The sequence below is a fragment of the Narcine bancroftii genome, chromosome 11 (genome assembly GCF_036971445.1).
Source record: "Narcine bancroftii isolate sNarBan1 chromosome 11, sNarBan1.hap1, whole genome shotgun sequence".
NCBI classification, from domain to species: Eukaryota; Metazoa; Chordata; class Chondrichthyes; order Torpediniformes; family Narcinidae; genus Narcine; species Narcine bancroftii.
In genome coordinates this window covers 79,925,098-79,945,423 of record NC_091479.1, presented here as the reverse complement: position 1 = coordinate 79,945,423, position 20,326 = coordinate 79,925,098, and the positions used below count along the sequence as shown (strand labels likewise).

Sequence of the window (20,326 nt, the reverse complement as noted above, 5' to 3'; positions counted from 1 at the left end):
TGTCGGTCTGAGGGGCGAGGCCGAGGTGCAGGTGCTTTTAGAACCATTCAGCGGGGCCGAAGCCGGTTTCCCGCCGCCTTTCCTCACGTTGTCCGGGTTTAAAGGAAGGCGAGCGGCCTGCTCCGCTTTCCCCCCACCCCCCCCTCCACCACCACCGGCCCTGCTCCGCATCCCCCCCCCCCCCCCCCACCGGCCCTGCTCCGCTTTCCCCCCCACCCCCCCCCCACCACCGGCCCTGCTCCGCTTTTCCCCCCACCCCCCCCCACCACCGGCCCTGCTCCGCTTTCCCCCCACCCCCCCCCCACCACCGACCGGCCCTGCTCCGCTTTCCCCCCACCCCCCCCCCCCACCACCGGCCCTGCTCCGCTTTCCCCCCCCACCACGCGGCCCTGCTCCGCTTTCCCCCACGCCCCCCCCCCACCACCGGCCCTGCTCCGCTTTCCCCCCACCCCCCCCCCCCCACCACCGGCCCTGCTCCGCTTTCCCCCACCCCCCCCCCCCCCCACCACCGGCCCTGCTCCGCTTTCCCCCCACCCCCCCCCCCCACCACCGGCCCTGCTCCGCTTTCCCCCCACCCCCCCCCCCACCACCGGCCCTGCTCCGCTTTCCCCCCACCCCCCCCCCCACCACCGGCCCTGCTCCGCTTTCCCCCCACCACCGGCCCTGCTCCGCTTCCCCCCCACCACCGGCCCCTGCTCCGCTTCCCCCTCACCCCCCCCCCCCCCACCACCGGCCCTGCTCCGCTCCCCCCCCACCCACCGGCCCTGCTCCGCTTCCCCCCCACCACCGGCCCTGCTCCGCTTCCCCCCCACCACCGGCCCTGCTCCGCTTCCCCCCCACCACCGGCCCTGCTCCGCTTCCCCCCCACCACCGGCCCTGCTCCGCTTTCCCCCCACCCGCCGCCCCCCCCACCACCGGCCCTGCTCCGCTTTCCCCCACCACCACGGCCCTGCTCCGCTTTCCCCCCCACCACCGGCCCTGCTCCGCTTCCCCCCCACCACCGGCCCTGCTCCGCTTCCCCCCCACCCCCCCCCCCCCCACCACCGGCCCTGCTCCGCTCCCCCCCCCCCCCACCACCGGCCCTGCTCCGCTTCCCCCCCACCACCGGCCCTGCTCCGCTTCCCCCCCCACCACCGGCCCTGCTCCGCTTCCCCCCACCACCGGCCCTGCTCCGCTTCCCCCCCCACCACCGGCCCTGCTCCGCTTCCCCCCCACCACCGGCCCTGCTCCGCTTCCCCCCCACCACCGGCCCTGCTCCGCTTCCCCCCCCACCACCGGCCCTGCTCCGCTTCCCCCCCACCACCGGCCCTGCTCCGCTTCCCCCCCACCACCGGCCCTGCTCCGCTTCCCCCCCACCACCGGCCCTGCTCCGCTTCCCCCCCCACCACCGGCCCTGCTCCGCTTCCCCCCCACCACCGGCCCTGCTCCGCTTCCCCCCCACCACCGGCCCTGCTCCGCTTCCCCCCCACCACCGGCCCTGCTCCGCTTCCCCCCCACCACCGGCCCTGCTCCGCTTCCCCCCCACCACCGGCCCTGCTCCGCTTCCCCCCCCACCACCGGCCCTGCTCCGCTTCCCCCCCCGCCTCCCCCACCGGCCCTGCTCCGCTTCCCCCCCCCCCCCCACCGGCCCTGCTCCGCTTCCGCCCCCCCCCCCCCCACCGGCCCTGCTCCGGCTTCCCCCCCCGCCCCCCCCCCACCGGCCCTGCTCGGCTTCCCCCCCCCCCCCCCACCGGCCCTGCTCGGCTTCCCCCCCCCCCCCCCCCCACCGGCCCTGCTCGGCTTCCCCCCCCCCCCCCACCGGCCCTGCTCCGCTTTCCCCCCCCCCCCCCACCGGCCCTGCTCCGCTTTCCCCCCCCCCCCCCACCGGCCCTGCTCCGCTTTCCCCCCCCCCCCCCACCGGCCCTGCTCCGCTTTCCCCCCCCCCCCACCGGCCCTGCTCCGCTTCTCCCCCCCCCGCCGGCCCTGCTCCGCTTCTCCCCCCCCCCCGCCGGCCCTGCTCCGCTTCTCCCCCCCCCGCCGGCCCTGCTCCGCTTCTCCCCCCCCGCCGGCCCTGCTCCGCTTCTCCCCCCCCGCCGGCCCTGCTCCGCTTCTCCCCCCCCGCCGGCCCCTGCTCCGCTTCTCCCCCCCGCCGGCCCTGCTCCGCTTCTCCCCCCCCGCCGGCCCTGCTCCGCCTTCTCCCCCCCCGCCGGCCCTGCTCCGCTTCTCCCCCCCCCGCCGCCCTGCTCCGCTTCTCCCCCCCGCCGCCGCCCTGCTCCGCTTCTCCCCCCCCCCGCCGGCCCTGTGTAGAAAGTGTGCCACCTCCCGGAGTGGTGGGTGGAGAGAGCCTTGCTCCTGCACCACCTCCCATCGGGTGGGGGGGGGGAGAGAGCCTTGCTCCTGCACCACCTCCCATGGTGCGGGGGAGGGGACCTTACTCCTGTACCTGAGGAGGGTGTGTGGCCCTGCACAACCTTCCCAAGGGAGAACCTTACAGCTGAATCTACACGGCAGAGGGTGAACGGCCCCTGCACAATCTACCCATGGGGGATCCTGCCTCTTTTATCTGCCGCTCTGTACAACCTTCCCAGGGCATCTTCCTCCTGTGTTCACACACGGGCGCCAGAGGTTGAGTATAACCTTCCCGTGTGGAACCTTGTTGCTGTAATCCAACACATCGCAGAGAATGTGCAGCCCTGCAGAACCTTCCCCCACCCACCAGGAGCTGGTCGCGGCCCCGAGCGCCCTTCAACCATCCATTGTCGTCTTCTTCCACAAACTCGCTCCATCTATCACTGGGAAAGGATTTATTTTTCTGAAGACTTGAAAATTGGTGGAGTAATTGAAAATGCACAATGCATGCATTTGTCCAAGAGTAAAAATATCACATACTAGAGGAGATGGATTTACTGTGAGGTGGAAAGGGGGGTGGGGTATAAAGAGTGGTCGGTGCCTGAACGGATTGTCACGGAACGTGGTGGAAACAGATATGATAGCATTTAAGAGACTCATGCAAAACTAGTAGTTTGAAGAGGCTGGTAGATTAATACAGTAGCAGTAGCCACAATCGTCACATTTCCTGAATCTTTATATTGTGTGTCTACCTTTCTACTCAAGAAATTAAAACAAAAATTGCTGTGAATACTCAGGTTGGGCAGCCTCTGGGGAGAGGAGAACAGGGCTAATCTTTTAAGTCGATGTCTTCTTTATCAGAGGTTGCAGCAGCTGCAAAGTTATTTTGGTCATTCTTTTTAGATTGTTTACCTTGGGAAATAAAAGGAATAGTTTTCTATCCTGGCATGTAGATTATTTCAGTTTTAAATTTCACTGACATTCCCAGATCACATGCAAGGGATGATGAACCAATATTTTCAGCATATTTTCCAACCTTCGTCTTGTTGGGGTCAGGGAACTAAATTCTCGAGATGGTTCTTGAAATCTGCTTTGTGAATCTGAAAAATATCCTTTCAGAATGCTATAGCACAGAATTGTTCAATTTGATTAGTTTGTGACCACATTAGAATTCCACTCTAGCTCACTTCACTTTCTGTTGATCAAAAAAGCAGTATTGTTTATCTATTTCCATTGTATTTGAGGGGAAAAATTTGATAAGTTATTCTTTCAATAATGTTTCTTCTAATTTTTTTTTAAACTTGGGCAATTTTGTATCTAGCTTACTTAAATAACATGCATAATCTTATACAGATACTTATACCTTTCCCTTCTCACAACAAAGGAAGGGAAGCAAGTGTGAGCTGTGGGCATCATTTAGTAGGATAATGATTGATCTTTGTCATCCACTTTCCTACCCAATACCCTCATGTCTTGATTTTGTACCCAAATCTGCATCAACCTTGAATGTACCAATTAACTGAATGTCTGGGATAGTAGAGAATTTTAACAAACACTATACAACATAGTAGTTAAATTATTGAACTAGCAATACAACATGAAGCATTCAATTAGGATGATCTAGATAGTTATTAAAAACTCAACTGGTTCACCATTATCTTCTCCCAATCAATCAATCTCTAGTCTATCTACATGGACATCCATACTTGCCAGTGGAGCTGAGTTTTAAACTTGATTGCCTAAAAATCTGGAAGTATATTTTTCTTTCATAGCTAGTTAAACAGGAGGGTACAGGAGATGTGACCCCAATGACGGATAAAGTGTCTGTCCACTACACAGCAATTCCAAATGGAGAATTAATGCTGACATTTCATTGTCAACTTTGTCCACACTTCATGACCAAATAAATGTTAAAAATTGCAACCCTGTTGTACCGAGAAACTTCTAATTTCAATCCCATAATTATCAATTCCTTCTGATATAAATTACTAGTAATAGACAATCCAGCCAGAAGAATCAAGTTCTCAGCACCGACCTTGCAGAATCTTAGGCTTCACACCTGCATACTTTTTTAATAATCCTCAGATATCTAGCTTTGTATTACAGTATCCCAGATATGAAATGCTCGGGACTATATGGTTTTTGGTGGTTTTTTTCTGGATTTCGGAACAATGGAACCAAGCAGCAAAGTGGCATCAGTAGAATACCTGTATCAGCCGTTAAACTAAAACAACGGCCGGTTTTTGAGTGGTGACGTGACACCACAAGTGGAAAATTCACAAGCAATAATGTTTAGTACTTTTTAAAAAGAAAATATCTCTTTCTTATTGCTGTTATCCACAGTGGTATCTGCAGGCCTTTTTGCCATTTTCAACTAGATCTTTGTACACCAGAGCTCAGTTATCAAAATGGTGCCAATGGAGCATCAGAACCCCACATGGGCAAGTCAAGTGATAAATCGTTTTTCAAGTTGTAATGGCATGTCAGTGGATCTTAGATATGGGGTTCTCGACCAGAAAACTTGGTTTAATTGCACCCTGCCCTGTGTGCATGGAATGTGCTGCTGGCAATGGTGGTGGAGGCAGGTAAATTAGGATTTTTTAAGAGATTATTAGATAGGTACATGGAATTGAAAAAAATGGGGTCATGTAAGGAATTTCTAGTTATTAGATTGGCACAGCACTGTGCTGAAGAGCTGTAGATGTCTATGTTCTATTCTTAAAATTGCTTTATTAAGATATAGTTTAAATTCCTTTAATATTTCAACATTTTAAACTTTAGTAAAATTGAACTTGATTGCCTTAAAATCTGGAAGTATATTTTACCAATAATTTTTCTTTTCACAGCTAGTTAAAAAGGAGGGTACGGGGGATGAGACCCCAATGACAGGGGATAAGGTGTCTGTCCACTACACAGGTGTGCTCTTGGATGGATCTAAGTTTGACTCGAGTAGAGACCGGGATGATTATTTCACATTTGATCTTGGAAAAGGTGAGAATATTTGTCACAAATGTCCTATGTGTTTTTCTTGAATTTCAAACAGCACAACCCAGAATTGTCTCAGCTCAGGAAAACCATTGAAAACCTTTTTTGTGATTGCATTAAAAAGGATCAGAGGCATCCGATGTTTTGAGAATATTTTCAATTTTGTGTTGAAGGTAGGGTCTGTAAAGAATATTTAGATTTATTGGTATATTTTTTGGGCTTAAAGAATTACTGTTGTAATCAACAACCTGCTTATCCACTTTTTCTAACAGCATTAAGCAACAAAATTATAGAATTGATTTATTGCCTCGTATATTCCCTCCAGTAACTTTCTCAACGCTAATGTTAGGTTCACCAGCCTTTAGTTCATGGGCTTGAGCTGGCAGACCTTCTTAAATAAAGAGGCATTGTTAGCCATGCTCCATTCTTTATATGAGGTGAAGGTAATGAAAATAGCTTTACCAAGACCCCAGCAAATATTTTCCCTCGTTTCCCAGGGATTTACATTTGTGCACTTTAATACTTGTATACTTACCTCCTTTTGCTGCATCCAGCCTAGGTAAGTGCAGGTATATAGAAATCGCATGTTATGGGATTATCTAGTTTAGCACAATCCAGTTCAAAATGTTGTTATTACCAGGTCACTGGCCAATTTACATTGAAGTTGCATAATACTGGTCAAGTACCCTGTATCCGAAGTTCCAAAAACCAAACTTTTTTTAGTACTGACAAGTGGGGGGGGGGAAATATTCAACACTTGATTTGCCCCATGTGGGGCTCTGATGCTCTTTTGGTGCTGGTTTGATTGCAATAACAGTTTTTTTTTTAAATCTACTTCTGGCTGGGAAGATGCCAAATGGAGCTGGGTCCAAGTTTTCAGCATCATCTACAGCTGGAGTAGGCAAGGGCAACTCCATTCTCAACATTGGGTATGGTGTTGTCCGCATTGAAGAAGTTTCCTTGGGCCCCCGGGCAGGAGCGGGAACAAGTCAGGGACTGGCAGCAGAAATAATTTTTTTGTGGGGGGGGGGGTGAGAAATGTGTTAAACATTATTTCTGCTTATGCATATGAGCTGATATAACCTGTGTATTCTGCTGATACAAGTATTCTACTGTGTTTTGGGGTTTTTCTGGTTTTGGCAGAAAAACTGAAAAATCCCAAGAACTGAATATCATTTGGTCCCAAGTGTTTCTGATACAGGGTACTGTATTATTATCTAGGTAAAATTAAATCCCATAATTACTTGACTGTCCAAGTGGCACAAGTTGGAGAAACTGTATTTAAGAAGCATGTGAATGGCCAGCACATGAAAGGTTTTGGTCCAAACACTGGTAAATGAGATTGGAATAGAAGGGTACTTGATGATCAATATAATGGATGGATGGGCTTTTTTTCTATGCTATCTAACTATACCGATGAAGTAGAACAATTACTTTCCTTTTGTTTAGGGCAAGTTATTAAAGCATGGGATATTGCTGTGGCCACCATGAAGATTGGTGAAGTCTGTCAGATCATCTGTAAACCGGAATATGCCTATGGCTCTGCAGGGAGCCCACCCAAAAATTCAACCAAATGCTACTCTTGTATTTGAGGTGCACTTTCTTTTTTAATCATTGTTTCTCAGAAACTGTCTGAATATTTGTACCATGCCTGATTATTCCTTTTTTTGAATAGAAATGTAACTATCTTGAATTATAACATTGCAATATGACAGCTAAGAAACCATATGATATTCTGACTTAGAATTCTATTTAATGCTAAAATCTGTTCAACAATAGATTTATTGATGAATGAAGCAATGTTTATGATAGGTTAAATAGCTCATCTGTCAAAAAGTCTGCAGATACTATGATTGTAGTAAAAATACACAGAAATGCTGGAGGAACTCAGCCAATCTCACAGAGTCCATCGGAGGTAAAGACATATTCCCAACATTCTGGCCCTGAAGCATTCTCAAGGTACAATACTCCCCGACTTACAACTGTAGTTAGGACCGAAGATCGGCCATAACTCAGAATGACGCAAGTCAGAATTGTGCCCACGTGCATGGAGTACTAAACTCTTAAAGCAAACTTTTATTAAATCTTTCTTCATCATATATTTGACGATAACAAAGCTTCCTGAATTTGTCGATTAACAGTGGCATCTTTCCACATTCTGATCCATGCTTACGTTGTTAGTTGGCATTCTGGAGCTGGGTGTGGCCATCTTGATTCCTGTGTGCATACACAAGCTTTCGGTGGTTTCACTTATTGGAGTTCAGTTTGGTGCATGCATGGAAGATAAATGCCCTGATGATATTGAAATCGGATCCTTAACTCTCGCTTATGCTTCAACTGAACTCCAATATGCAAACCTAATGTGCATGCGCCTGTCAAAGACTTGTTCGTGCATTCGCACTAACAAGGTAAGTACACACATTTTGGCTCTTACATGCCTGTATCTCTGTTATAGTTTGTGAAATACAACATAAACCACGTAATTTTAAAATTTGGTCATATGTGCAGATGGTTGTAAGTTGCTTAGGTCGTAAGTCGGGGACTGCCTGCCTGTATGAGCTGAAAACAGGAAGGCATTTGAATGAAGACTGGCAGGGGGAGGAGTTTAGACCAACAGAAGGTGTTCATTGGATATGATAAGAAGAAAGGTGAGAATTGATTTTTGGCTCTGTGAAGGGGGACAAAGGGAAAAGGAAGAGAAAGATAAAGGCAGAGCTGGGGAAAAGGCAATGGGGAGACGAAGTAGGGGGGGGGGGGTGGTTTTCAACAGAAAACTGAAGAAGTCAACATTATGCCATCGGTTGGAGGGTGCCCCGGACGCAAGATGAGGTGTTCCTCCAACTTATGGGTGGTCTCAGTCTGGCAGTACATCAGGCCATGGACAGACATGTCAGTAAGAGATAGCGAATGGGGGCTACTGGGAGATCGATAAGATGTTCGAAATAAAGATTAAGTTAAACATGATGGTAGCCAGGTATCTGATATTTGAAATCATTTTCATTTTTATTCTGATTTCAAGATTGAACTTTTTGAAATTAAAGCCGAAGATCTGGCAGAGGATGAAGATGGTGGAATCATTCGACGAATCAGAAAGAAGGGAGAAAGTTATTCTAAACCAAATGAAGGAGCTTCAGTTGAAGGTAAGACTCTGTATTTTATTTCTATAATTTTTTGCACCTGGCTTCCCTTAGTAAATCATCTGAACACTACTATGAAAATTGCATAGGCAAAGGAATTTTTGTCCCCAGATAGTGAAGGGAAAATGATATTTCAGCAGGAAATGTAGTATCTTATCTCACTTAGAATCACACATAAGACCAATCCCTTTTTGTTAGATTTTTTGCAATTTTATTTGGCCAAATATCAATTTAATTACTGTACTGATTAGCAGAAACCAATAAGACCAAACAAAATTATTCAGCCTTTGTAAGACTTGGGATGGATTCATAAAGTTAAACAACATGGAAACAGCCCCTTTGGCCCAACAGTCGATGACAACCAAGGTGATTTCCTGAGCTGGTTCATTTGGCTGTAAAAAAAAAAAAAAAAAAAATGCGAAAAACTTTGGACCGAAATTTGAGCTCAAAGTAGCATTATACGCGGGAGTAAAATGTAAAAAAAAATGTTTCTGCCAGTTTTAAAGATAAGTAAGATTATCAGCAGGCATCTACATTGATAGCAGACCGACTGGGGGGGGGGGGGCGTGGGGGAAAGAGAGACGCCAGCGCGGCTCGGGCGGAGAGAGAGACGCCACAGCGCGGCTCGGGCGGGGAGAGAGACGCCAGCGCGGCTCGGGCGCGGGGAGGGAGACGCCTAGCGCGGCTCGGGGCGGGGAGGGAGACGCCAGCGCGGCTCGGGGCGGGGAGGGAGACGCCAGCGCGGCTCGGTGCGGGGAGGGAGACGCCAGCGCGGCTCGGGCGGGGAGGGAGACGCCAGCGCGGCTCGGGCGGGGAGGGAGACGCCAGCGCGGCTCGGGCGGGGGAGGGAGACGCCAGCGCGGCTCGGGCGGGGAGGGAGACGCCAGCGCGGCTCGGGCGGGGGAGGGAGACGCCAGCGCGGCTCGGGCGGGGGAGGGAGACGCCAGCGCGGGCTCGGGCGGGGGAGGGAGACGCCAGCGCGGCTCGGGCGGGGAGGGAGACGCCAGCTGGTTCAGATATAAAGTTCAGCTATTAATTTTCCCTGTTATGAATGTACACTTGTCAGAGCTGAAAATTTCTGACAGAATTCTGTTTCTGCCTATTTTTTATTTAGTCCATTTGGAAGGAAAATATCAAGGTACAATCTTTGACAGTCGTGATGTATCATTCATCATTGGAGATGGTGAGGAACATCATATTCCTTCGGGGATTGAGAAGGCACTGCAAGAAATGGAAAAAGGTGAAGAAGCTATCATATCATTAAAACCAAAGTAAGTTTAAATTCTTTCTAAATCATTTTTATTGAGAAACCAGGATGAAGGGCAAAGATTGTTGGCTCAACAAGATTGGAAACCATAGAATTATGAAGTGAATTAATAAATTTGACAGAACCAAGGTAAGTATTAAGAACCTGATTCACAACAGTGAGAATTCAAAAAAGCCACCTTCCTTGACCATATGAGTAGTAAATAAAAGGTGGTTCTTATTGGATCTGCAAAGTACTTGAAGAAGCTGTCTTTGAATTGGATTTCTACTTTGTCAGTAGGGGTTGAGATCATGTAATACAATCATTTCACTCCACAAAGAATGGAAATGATGTGCATTGATGGAGCCCGATTTGAATAAATTGCTATATGACACGAGAGTTATTATTGTATAGATAGGAGATTACAGGATACAATGAAGATATTGGAGGCTGGTATGAAAAGTAACAAATGATTAAAATTCATAGGTCTCTTCAATATTTGTATATAAATTAACATTATAATATTTGATGATTAATTTGAGTAGTTCCTTGACCTAATGTTGTTCACGTAGGTATGGATTTGGAGAAGCAGGGAGTGCAAAATTTAACATTCCATCAAATGCAAACTTAGTATATGAAGTTGTGTTGAAGAATTTTGAAAAGGTAAGAAACTACTAAGTTAACATTTGTGTCAAGAGATGTTCTATTTCAGTCCTATCATTGTTAATGATATTGGTAATTGCCAGATTGCTTTATATTGCTGGAATTGTCAAAAGTTTTTATTCTGGAGAGGAGAGATCAAATAGATCTTTGACACACATAGATTAAACTAGCATTTTATTTATAACTAGGTTTAAAATCTAATTCAAACTTCAGTCATTTGTGGCAAATTGTTGTTTGGGGGCCAGGCGATAGGGTAGTCACAGCCAGTTTTGCTCTTGCTTTTGCTCTTATTCTGAATGCTTTCGAATAAGGTGCTGGATAATCAGCAGAGAGAGGGGGAAAAAATGAGGTTTTAGCATTGCCTTGATTAAATTGTGTTTTAGTCTCAGTCACTTTTTCACCTCTTATCAGGCAAAGGAATCTTGGGAAATGAACATAGATGAGAAGTTGGAGCAATCTTCCATTGTCAAGGAGAAGGGAACGTCATATTTCAAGGTAATATTATAGCTAAAAAATTATATAAATGGATCATGTCTATCACACAGGGCCAGTGCACCTTGGTGTACAAAAGGAAAACTGTAAATATTAGTGTATAATGTGTTTTGTGTAAAATGTGACCCCCCCCCCCCCCATTGCCCCCATATATAATACAACCTCGCCCGCCCGGGTCGCGCTGGCGTCTCTCTGCCCGCCCGGGTCGCGCTGGCGTCTCTCTGCCCGCCCGGGTCGCGCTGGCGTCTCTCTGCCCGCCCGGGTCGCGCTGGCGTCTCTCTGCCCGCCCGGGTCGCGCTGGCGTCTCTCTGCCCGCCCGGGTCGCGCTGGCGTCTCTCTGCCCGCCCGGGTCGCGCTGGCGTCTCTCTGCCCGCCCGGGTCGCGCTGGCGTCTCTCTGCCCGCCCGGGTCGCGCTGGCGTCTCTCTGCCCGCCCGGGTCGCGCTGGCGTCTCTCTGCCCGCCCGGGTCGCGCTGGCGTCTCTCTGCCCGCCCGGGTCGCGCTGGCGTCTCTCTGCCCGCCCGGGTCGCGCTGGCGTCTCTCTGCCCGCCCGGGTCGCGCTGGCGTCTCTCTGCCCGCCCGGGTCGCGCTGGCGTCTCTCTGCCCGCCCGGGTCGCGCTGGCGTCTCTCTGCCCGCCCGGGTCGCGCTGGCGTCTCTCTGCCCGCCCGGGTCGCGCTGGCGTCTCTCTGCCCGCCCGGGTCGCGCTGGCGTCTCTCTGCCCGCCCGGGTCGCGCTGGCGTCTCTCTGCCCGCCCGGGTCGCGCTGGCGTCTCTCTGCCCGCCCGGGTCGCGCTGGCGTCTCTCTGCCCGCCCGGGTCGCGCTGGCGTCTCTCTGCCCGCCCGGGTCGCGCTGGCGTCTCTCTGCCCGCCCGGGTCGCGCTGGCGTCTCTCTGCCCGCCCGGGTCGCGCTGGCGTCTCTCTGCCCGCCCGGGTCGCGCTGGCGTCTCTCTGCCCGCCCGGGTCGCGCTGGCGTCTCTCTGCCCGCCCGGGTCGCGCTGGCGTCTCTCTGCCCGCCCGGGTCGCGCTGGCGTCTCTCTGCCCGCCCGGGTCGCGCTGGCGTCTCTCTGCCCGCCCGGGTCGCGCTGGCGTCTCTCTGCCCGCCCGGGTCGCGCTGGCGTCTCTCTGCCCGCCCGTATATGATGCTACTTTGAGCTCAAATTTCGGTCCAAAGTTTTTCGCATTATACTCGAATTTTTACAGTAATTGGAAAATATAATTTATTGTTGTCTTCTATCATAAGTATTCCATAATTTCCTATTTCCAAGACCTTTTTTGTTCCAAGGGCCTTGGATATTTCTTCCATCAAGGAATTTCTGTAGAAGCATTTGATTTTCTCTTCAAATTTTAAATAAATCAAAATGTAATTGTGTGGGGAAAGTGTGCAACCTTTATTTTAAAATTATTTTCTATTAAATATGTGAAAAGCGAGACTAGATGTAATAACTGAATGTATTGTACAAACGAAGATTGTTATATTTACTGGAGAACCTCAAAGCACTTTCCTGGACCCTATTATCTTCATCTCCTCCTCTGAGAAGTGGGCACGGTTGCACAATGTTTAATTTCTTAAATGGCTTTGGAAATGAAACTGTGTGTGCTTGTATGCAGTAAAACCAGAATGTCATTCTGTCTTTAGCTGATAAGTGTAAAATCAGCTTTGTGTTACAAAAGTGCCAGTTAATTGTCTCCAATAACTCAGCACCTAACCAGCTATCATTAACATTCAATGCAAAACCATCTTTTGACCCCCATACCCTTAACATCTTGATAGACTCTGATGTAAGCAGTTGACATTTAAAATTTAGATTAAAATTGTAACAAAACATTTAACACAGAAAATTGCATGGTGAAGAATAGTTAGACGATATGTGTGCAAGATTTTTGTAGGGCAACAGTCAGAGTCCTTTGGCCCACTTGGGTCCATACCAATTTTTCTGCCTGTTTACATGGTTGCCATTTGTCTGCATCAAGGCTGTATCCTTTGCTGAGTACATTTGTTTGAAGAACAAAAAACTGCCCTTGATCCCTTGTTCAACTTTCCTTAATTCCCTATTGTTTGACATCTACACATTTGTTGGGATTACATTTCATCTGCCAGTGTTCCACCCAATTTTCCATCTGATCTGCATCTTGCTGTACCTCTAGGCAACTTACCTTATTATCACCACGACCATTCATTTTCATGTCATCCACAAATTTGTCATTCTTGAATAACAAAAATGGTGAATACCTAAAAGGTGGTTGAAACCTTCACAGTCATATTGGAAAAACATTACATTTTGATATAAAACATTAGCTGAAAATTGTGACAACAGGAACTAATATGTAGGCAGGAAATACACATAATATGAAGATAATTTGGATTCTTGTTTGTTAGAAATATTGATGCAAAGGTAAATAAAATAGACTGCTTTCTTTGTGATATTATTGTGTTCCACAAATGTTAGCCTTTTATTTTCCAGTTATAATGTTTTGTGTTTTTTTTTTTAACCAGGATGGCAAGTACAAGCAGGCCATCATCCATTACAAGAAAATTGTATCTTGGTTGGAACATGAGAGTGGACTGTCTGACGAATTATTAAAGCAATCTAATGCACTGAGGCTAGCAGCCCATCTTAACCTTGCTATGTGCCACATCAAAATGGTTGAAAATTTGCAAGCTGTAGAGAATTGTGAAAAGGTGTGTTATACTCCTAATGAAAACCATCAGCTCTTTTTAAAAAACCTCCCATACATGTTCTTTAAATAAGAAAGACTACAGATGCTGTGATTGTAATTTAATGCACAAAAGTGCTGGAAAGCTCAGCAGGTCACTGGAGCAAAGACACATTTCAGGTTTGAGCTTGACAAATGGCTCAGGCCCAAAATGTTGGTTATGTACCGTTGCTACATAAAAGAACGTGGAGTGACCTGCTGAGTTTCTCAAGCATTTTTGTGCATCAAGTTTGGTTAACTCAATTCATGCATCATTGGGGTGTTGTGCTAAACTATATCTAAATTTGTCAGTCCTTAGGTAAAATCCATCTTTTTTTTTTAAACTTGACCCTTTCTCCTCTATAGGTACCAACTTGACATGATGGACAAAACTGAGTTTAAAGCTGCTCAATCTTTTAATACTTTTAAGCAGTAATTTATACAGCTAAGTTCACTAGCTATGAATTCATCTTGCTTTTTTTCATTCATTATTAGTACTTTACTAGCTTAGAATACAGTGTTAGGAAATTAAACCTCAACTTTTGCAATTAGTTTATTATTCTGACATTGTGATAGTAAAGTCATAAGATGTACAGGTAAGATTTAAATACTGCATGCAAGGTGAACTGCATAGGCTCACACTGGTTGTCGATTTCTGAGTCTTCAATCGGGGCTTCTCCTTTTGACTGTTCTTGTTCACACCAGAGTTTGGTAGGGAGTTAAATCCTGTTGTTGCAAGATCCATCTACCTCCTTTTTCTTTAGTTCTCCAGTGAAATTGCATTCCTAGTCCAACCCATTTAATTCATCTTTGTTATGTTTCCACTGGACTATTGAGTTTTGCACTTCCATCTTCTGCTTCACCAGTTACGAAGTATCCTTGCAGGAACAGTGAACCCCCGATTTTAATATTTTTTTAAATAATCTAAAAGCCCCCTGATTTAACATGAATTTGGATATAGCAGGATGAGTCATTGGACCTGTTGATTAGCCTGAGCTGCTCACCCGGCATCTGAAGTACTTCGGCTGGTGACACCCGGAGTCGTACACACCGGTGGCCACTGGTCAAAGCTGGTGTACAGGTGGCAATTGCAGTACAGTGGGTTATCCAGACGCAGCAGCAGTGCGCTCTCTTCTCACGTGGCCAACTCCCTCAGCTTGAACAGCTGCCAAAGGTTCTGGTCCTGCAGGAAGCTGATGCCCAGGTAATGCAGCCGGAGTGTGGCCAGGTTGTGCTAGAAGGACAGGGATTCAGCCGAAATGGAGGTGAGGCAGGTTGAACAAGTATATGTAAGTAAACCCGATTTAGTGCGACCCTGTTTTTTTCACAATGACGTTTTTTGGACCCAAACGATCATGTTATAACGGGGTTTCACTGAAGTAAGCCAATCAAGTACAATAAAGCAGGACCATGGGTATAGCAGGACAGCTTGGACAAAGATTTCACACCTTAGATGCTCTTCAATCTGCTGTTTTGTTTTTTTTTAATTTTTTATTTTTCACACCATAAATCACATTAGCCATGATATACACTTTTTCCAATCTGCTGTTGAGGATGTCATTGAGATGTTAGCCTCATAACAGCCAATAAGGTATAGCATTGAAGTTAGATGATGCTTTTTTTTAACCAAATGTCAGTCCTTGCTGATGGTAACTTTGAATTATCTTTGCAAATGCTAGTTGATGCTAGGTTAGTTTTGTGTTTTTTTTTAATTTTAAAGCCATAATGGATAGATTTATTTTATAATCAAATGTATTAACTGGTATGGATCACAGATTACCCATGGTCCTGTTATTTGACTGTGTATATTTTGTGGTTTTAAAGTCTTGCTTTTGTTCCACATCAGATATTGAGTTACTTTGATAGGATAACAGACAATAAAGTTCTTCCAAAAATGACCCTGCTTTTTATTTCAGGCATTAGAGCTAGATCCAAACAATGAAAAGGCTCTTTTCAGAATGGGTGAGGCAAGACTTGCTATGAATGATTTTGAACTGGCTAAAGCAAACTTCCAGAAAATTGTGCAGCTCTATCCCAACAAAGCAGCAAAAATGCAAATTGGAATCTGCCAGAAGAAAATAAAAGAACAATTAGATAGAGAGAAAAAGATCTATGCTAAAATGTTCTCAAAATTTGCAAGTACTGATGCCAAGGTAAGTAATGTTAATAGACTTAAATCATATCCAAATGAAGCACTGGATAGAAGTCATTGGAATTTATTGGAAAGGGAAAATGTAACTAAGTCAGCATACCATTTCATTAACTCTTAACCCTTTGGACTCTGTCCCAGTTTTCAGAGACTACCAACAATTGCATATACTCTTTGTCTCCGTTTCGCAGGGCTGGTTTTATATCCAACCGCTGGTTTATACTGTAGTTTATCCATGGACCCAATATGAAAGGTTAAAAATGACAAGTCCAAAGGGTTAATCCCTTATTTTAATATGCAACAGGTAGCATTTGGATGTGCTTTTAACAACTTCAAGTGATATCTATACTTTCCTAATTTTGCTTTTGCTCTTGACATACAAGTTTTCTGAATAAGATATGACCATATTTTAATAGGAAGGAGTTCTCAAAACCAAACCAGAAAAGGATCCTGCCATGGAGGAAGAGAATAAGGAGAACTTGGATGAAGGAGGCAAAGGAGAACCCATGGAAACAGACCCCAACCAAAAGTCCCAAGGATTGGATGCTACAGCATAAGTATAATGTGAAGTTTGAGGCTGTATGTAGTATTTGTTTTTTAAGGCTTGGAAAAACACAGTATTCTGTGTGTATAATATGTACACCAGTAAAAAGTTCTATTTACCTACTCAGCTGAGTTACACAAGCTACTTTAAAAAAAAAAAAGACCGCACGTGCTAGGGTTGAATCAGATTAGAGTGGCAGCAGTTAATTTTCTTTGGGCCTAGTTGTGGTGCACTGTTGTGTCATAGATTGCGAATGAGAAACCTACTCAGGTTAAGTTAAGGAAACTAGAATAAGTAATTGATAACTGTTCTAACTTGAAAACTGGCTTATTCTTTAAGTTGCAAGGCATTTTCCCGCTTCCTCCCAATATTGGTGTCATTACATCTTTTTCATGAATTGTCAACTGTAGTGCATTTCTTCTGCTTAAGTGATTAATCCAAGAAATAGCATTGTGACTTGTTTTTGCAACTGAGGTAAAGTTTTGTATTTTTGGTGCTGTTGTTGTATTCCTGGGGTGCACTTGGTTTTTTTTTAAAAGAATTTTGTTTTTTAACCTGTACCTGGTATATTTGTATCATCAGGTCATACAGCTTTATTATAGAATTACTGCACACCACAGAACAGCACTATTATGGTTAAATATTGATGGTTATTCATTTTCCCATATTGAAATAGCAGTTGCAGAGGAGATGGCCATGTATTGTATTTCATTTATGACAGAGAAACTACCCATTCAGTCCAATTGGTTTTTGTGTTTTTTATACACAACTTTAGTCTTTTCCTGCCCAATTTCTTTTAACTTTGCCAGTGTTTCCTCTTAACTATTTCTATTTTATGGGCATTATCTAGCTAAATAAACCTATATTCCACATAATGGCACACTCCATATTCTATTCAATGTTAAGAAAAAAAACTTCATTTCCTTATGGTGTCTTCTATGCTTTAGATTCCTCCATATTTTCTCCATGTAAACCATCCTGAATATGTCACAATTTTTAAAAAACTATTTGGTTACCATCAGTAAATCACTGACACCTCCCACTGAGGCATCCGCTCATGCTGGGAGCCCAAGGGCCCTGGTCAGTTTGGTTCAGAAAAAACATTTGGATAAATGAGAATTTCTGATTTGTTTCGGATATCCTTGTTTATCCAAAAAAAAATTTAATTTCGGGGAATAACTGAGGATTTCGGAGAATCGGAGTTGTACTTTAATAACAAGACTGAAGGTTCAGAATGTCCCCTTGGATCTTTCCACCACTCACAGGAGGTTGGGGGGGTGGGGTGTGCGGGTGACGACGGCTGCGTCCACTTTTGGAATCGCTGCTTTAGATTTTTAATATTTTTTTATGACAGTCACCAGATTTTCATTATTGTACATATCCTATTGCGTTAAGGAAATGCTGGTTTAGATCTTGTTGATATGTGATGAGTTGCCATGGAAATTCTGTTCTCTCACTTTTAATTTTGTGACAATCTTAGCCTATCAAGGTGGTTTTCAGCACCTCAATGTACCCAAATGCCAGCAGTTTTAAAACTGCCTAGATTATTTTCGAATGAGCTGCCCCTCCAAAATCTAAGATTTATCTATGTTGTAAATTTAGCTCAACAACATTTAGATAACAAATGATGTATAACAAATAAAAGTGAATGGGTATGTTTCCTGTTGTACACTAATCAAAAGTCAAATATCTTTAATAAATGGAAAACCTTCATAGTGGTTTTTATAGCAACAAAGTATTGATTTCAATTCTTTAAAATTTCAATTCAAAATAAAATATGGTGAGCTCTACTTCATCTTTTTAAATTATAAAATTTAATAGCTATGGCTACATTCCCACTTTTCAACATTTAATGAAAACTCATGGATATTCTGTAAGCCACACATAGTTTCTCTTTGGATTCTTTTTAAAGGGCCATTTGTTTAGAAAACAAACTTGTAAAAGGGATAATGTTTCAAGTTCTATGCAATACAGTACTTTCTGGTGGGGGGGGAAAAAACATACTATACAAGATCTGCATGCAGTACCATATTCTTAAGCTTGATTTATAGGCAAAGGGTGATTGTATCTAAATACTGTTTGTGTTGAAGGTAACGTAGAAGAAAATCCAATAATAAAAATGTAGGAACTTAATGCTCCATGCTTTTTGTGTCTACATATAATAAATGCAGAAATTAGGTTATTGATATTTAATTTTGGAATCTTGAATCAACTATCCTTTCAGTTATTCCATAAAATTCTGAAGATCTACTATCTGACCATGTGGAAATCCAGATGGTTCCCATCTGGCTCATCTAGTAAGGTTTGCACTTTTCTTTCTTCCTGAACATTCACAAGCACCCTGTTCCTCTGCTTTCCAACCACCTTGATTTCCACTTGAAACTTGCCTGTTACACTGAACTGTTTCTGCCATTTTTTTTAAAGAAGGTTTATTGAAGAATTATGAAAAATAATTAGTGGGCTGGAATAATTGCTAATCCAGTGAAACCAACATCTTCAGCAAATTTTACTATATACTTGACTAATCTGAGCTTCTGTAATATGAAATGTAGTCCCACTCTCCAGCCTAACCCAAAGGCCTAACCCTAACCCAGAGGTCAAGTGGTATCTTTTTAAACCAAAAATTAACTTTATTCACAATTTTTTTTTTTTTACAAACTTAAAACCGTTCAAAGTCTCTTTGCTCCTTGTAATTTCATTTCCATCACTGTACATTGTTACATTAATTTCCATTTAGCAGCATTGTCAGCACTGTGGCATCTTGTCATTGCTCCCCTCTTGTTTGAGGGGCTTCCCTGAGTCTCAGACCCGCAATTCCTGGTAACAGAATGACTCTAGACGGTGCCCTTGCATTGGTCAAGCTTCTGCATGTCGCTCAGCATGTCCTCCTGCAGCCTGAAATGTGCCGATGATTCCGATCCATTTGCTGAATGTGTAGAAAGGAGCCAATGCTGCAGCCTAAGTAGCAAGGGGAATCCGTCAACTTTTAGTGGATAGTAATTGATAGCCTATTTCCTGAAATGGGATCCCATGTTGAATGTAAGGAGTTTGTATGTTCTCCCCATGTCTGTGTGGGGCTTCCTCTCATTGTTCAAAACTTACGTGGATGGGTGTAGGTTAATTGGGTGGTGCGGACTCGTGGACTGGAATGGCTTGTTACGGTGCTGTATGTCTAAATTGTAAAAAGTCAAGAAAGGGAAAGGAGATGGAACATATGAAAGGAAGAATGATCTGCTACATGGAAAATCATTACCAGGGTGCTCTTGAACAATCTTCCAGTGGACAATGAGCTGCTTCCTGAATCATAGATTCTGAACATTTGGAGACACCATGGATGCAATCTTCACCATGTACTAACACCAAGAAAGTTAAGGAGCTCTACTGACTGCAGTACAACATCTACATCAACCTCGCTAAAGGCTGATTCCATCATTTGGAAGGAACTGGAACACTTAAATGGGCAAATATGGCTGGGCACAAAATTCATTTCCACTTTAGGTTTGCATGCTATGAGAGCAAATCTAGAAACCTCTTCGTAAACAGAAGACTAACCGAAAGAAAATTAAATATGTTGATATATCTGGTTGTCAGGCCTTTGGGAGAAGCCCTGTTGTTCTTGATATTGTGCCATCTGAATCCATTGGCAGATTTGAATTAACCACTCATCACCCATCTGAAACCAGCACCATCAACAGTGCTTTAGTAATGTGGTCATTTGTAAAACTGGCTGGAGTTACAAGATCTGGCTTTGAGGTTCTTAATATGAATGACAGTAAATCATAAACCTTGAGAGTTTTTAAACTTGGATCCTGAGGTTTCTCAGTAATAAAATTCCATTTCAATCCCAATGTTCACAACTACCACAAGAGAGCACTGTGAAGAATTTTGCATTTTTTTAATGTTTTGATCATGCTCAGGTTTTCTGTTATTTTGAAAGCCGAGAAAAGATAAATGATCAGTACCAATGGAGTTGTTTCTCTTACTTGTTACCTCATTTCACATCTTTATCTATTTAGAAAGGTTTTAACATTAGGATACTCCTTTGTAAAGACAATGAATTTATCTTTATAAGACAGCATCATGAGGCTAA

The 20,326-nt window shown here is 45.3% G+C and overlaps 1 protein-coding gene across 1 annotated transcript in view; it reads left to right on the top strand.

The window, feature by feature from the left end:
* Positions 1-18,369, top strand: part of LOC138745998 (peptidyl-prolyl cis-trans isomerase FKBP4-like) — an 18,996-nt gene extending 627 nt beyond the window's left edge. Inside the window, 10 exon segments of the mRNA XM_069903660.1 lie at positions 5,175-5,319; positions 6,763-6,869; positions 6,871-6,906; positions 8,333-8,453; positions 9,565-9,721; positions 10,269-10,359; positions 10,771-10,854; positions 13,344-13,529; positions 15,460-15,696; positions 16,109-18,369. Coding sequence (XP_069759761.1) covers positions 5,175-5,319; positions 6,763-6,869; positions 6,871-6,906; positions 8,333-8,453; positions 9,565-9,721; positions 10,269-10,359; positions 10,771-10,854; positions 13,344-13,529; positions 15,460-15,696; positions 16,109-16,249 — 1,305 coding nt within the window. The 3' untranslated portion in view covers positions 16,250-18,369.
* Positions 18,370-20,326: the final 1,957 nt, after the last annotated feature.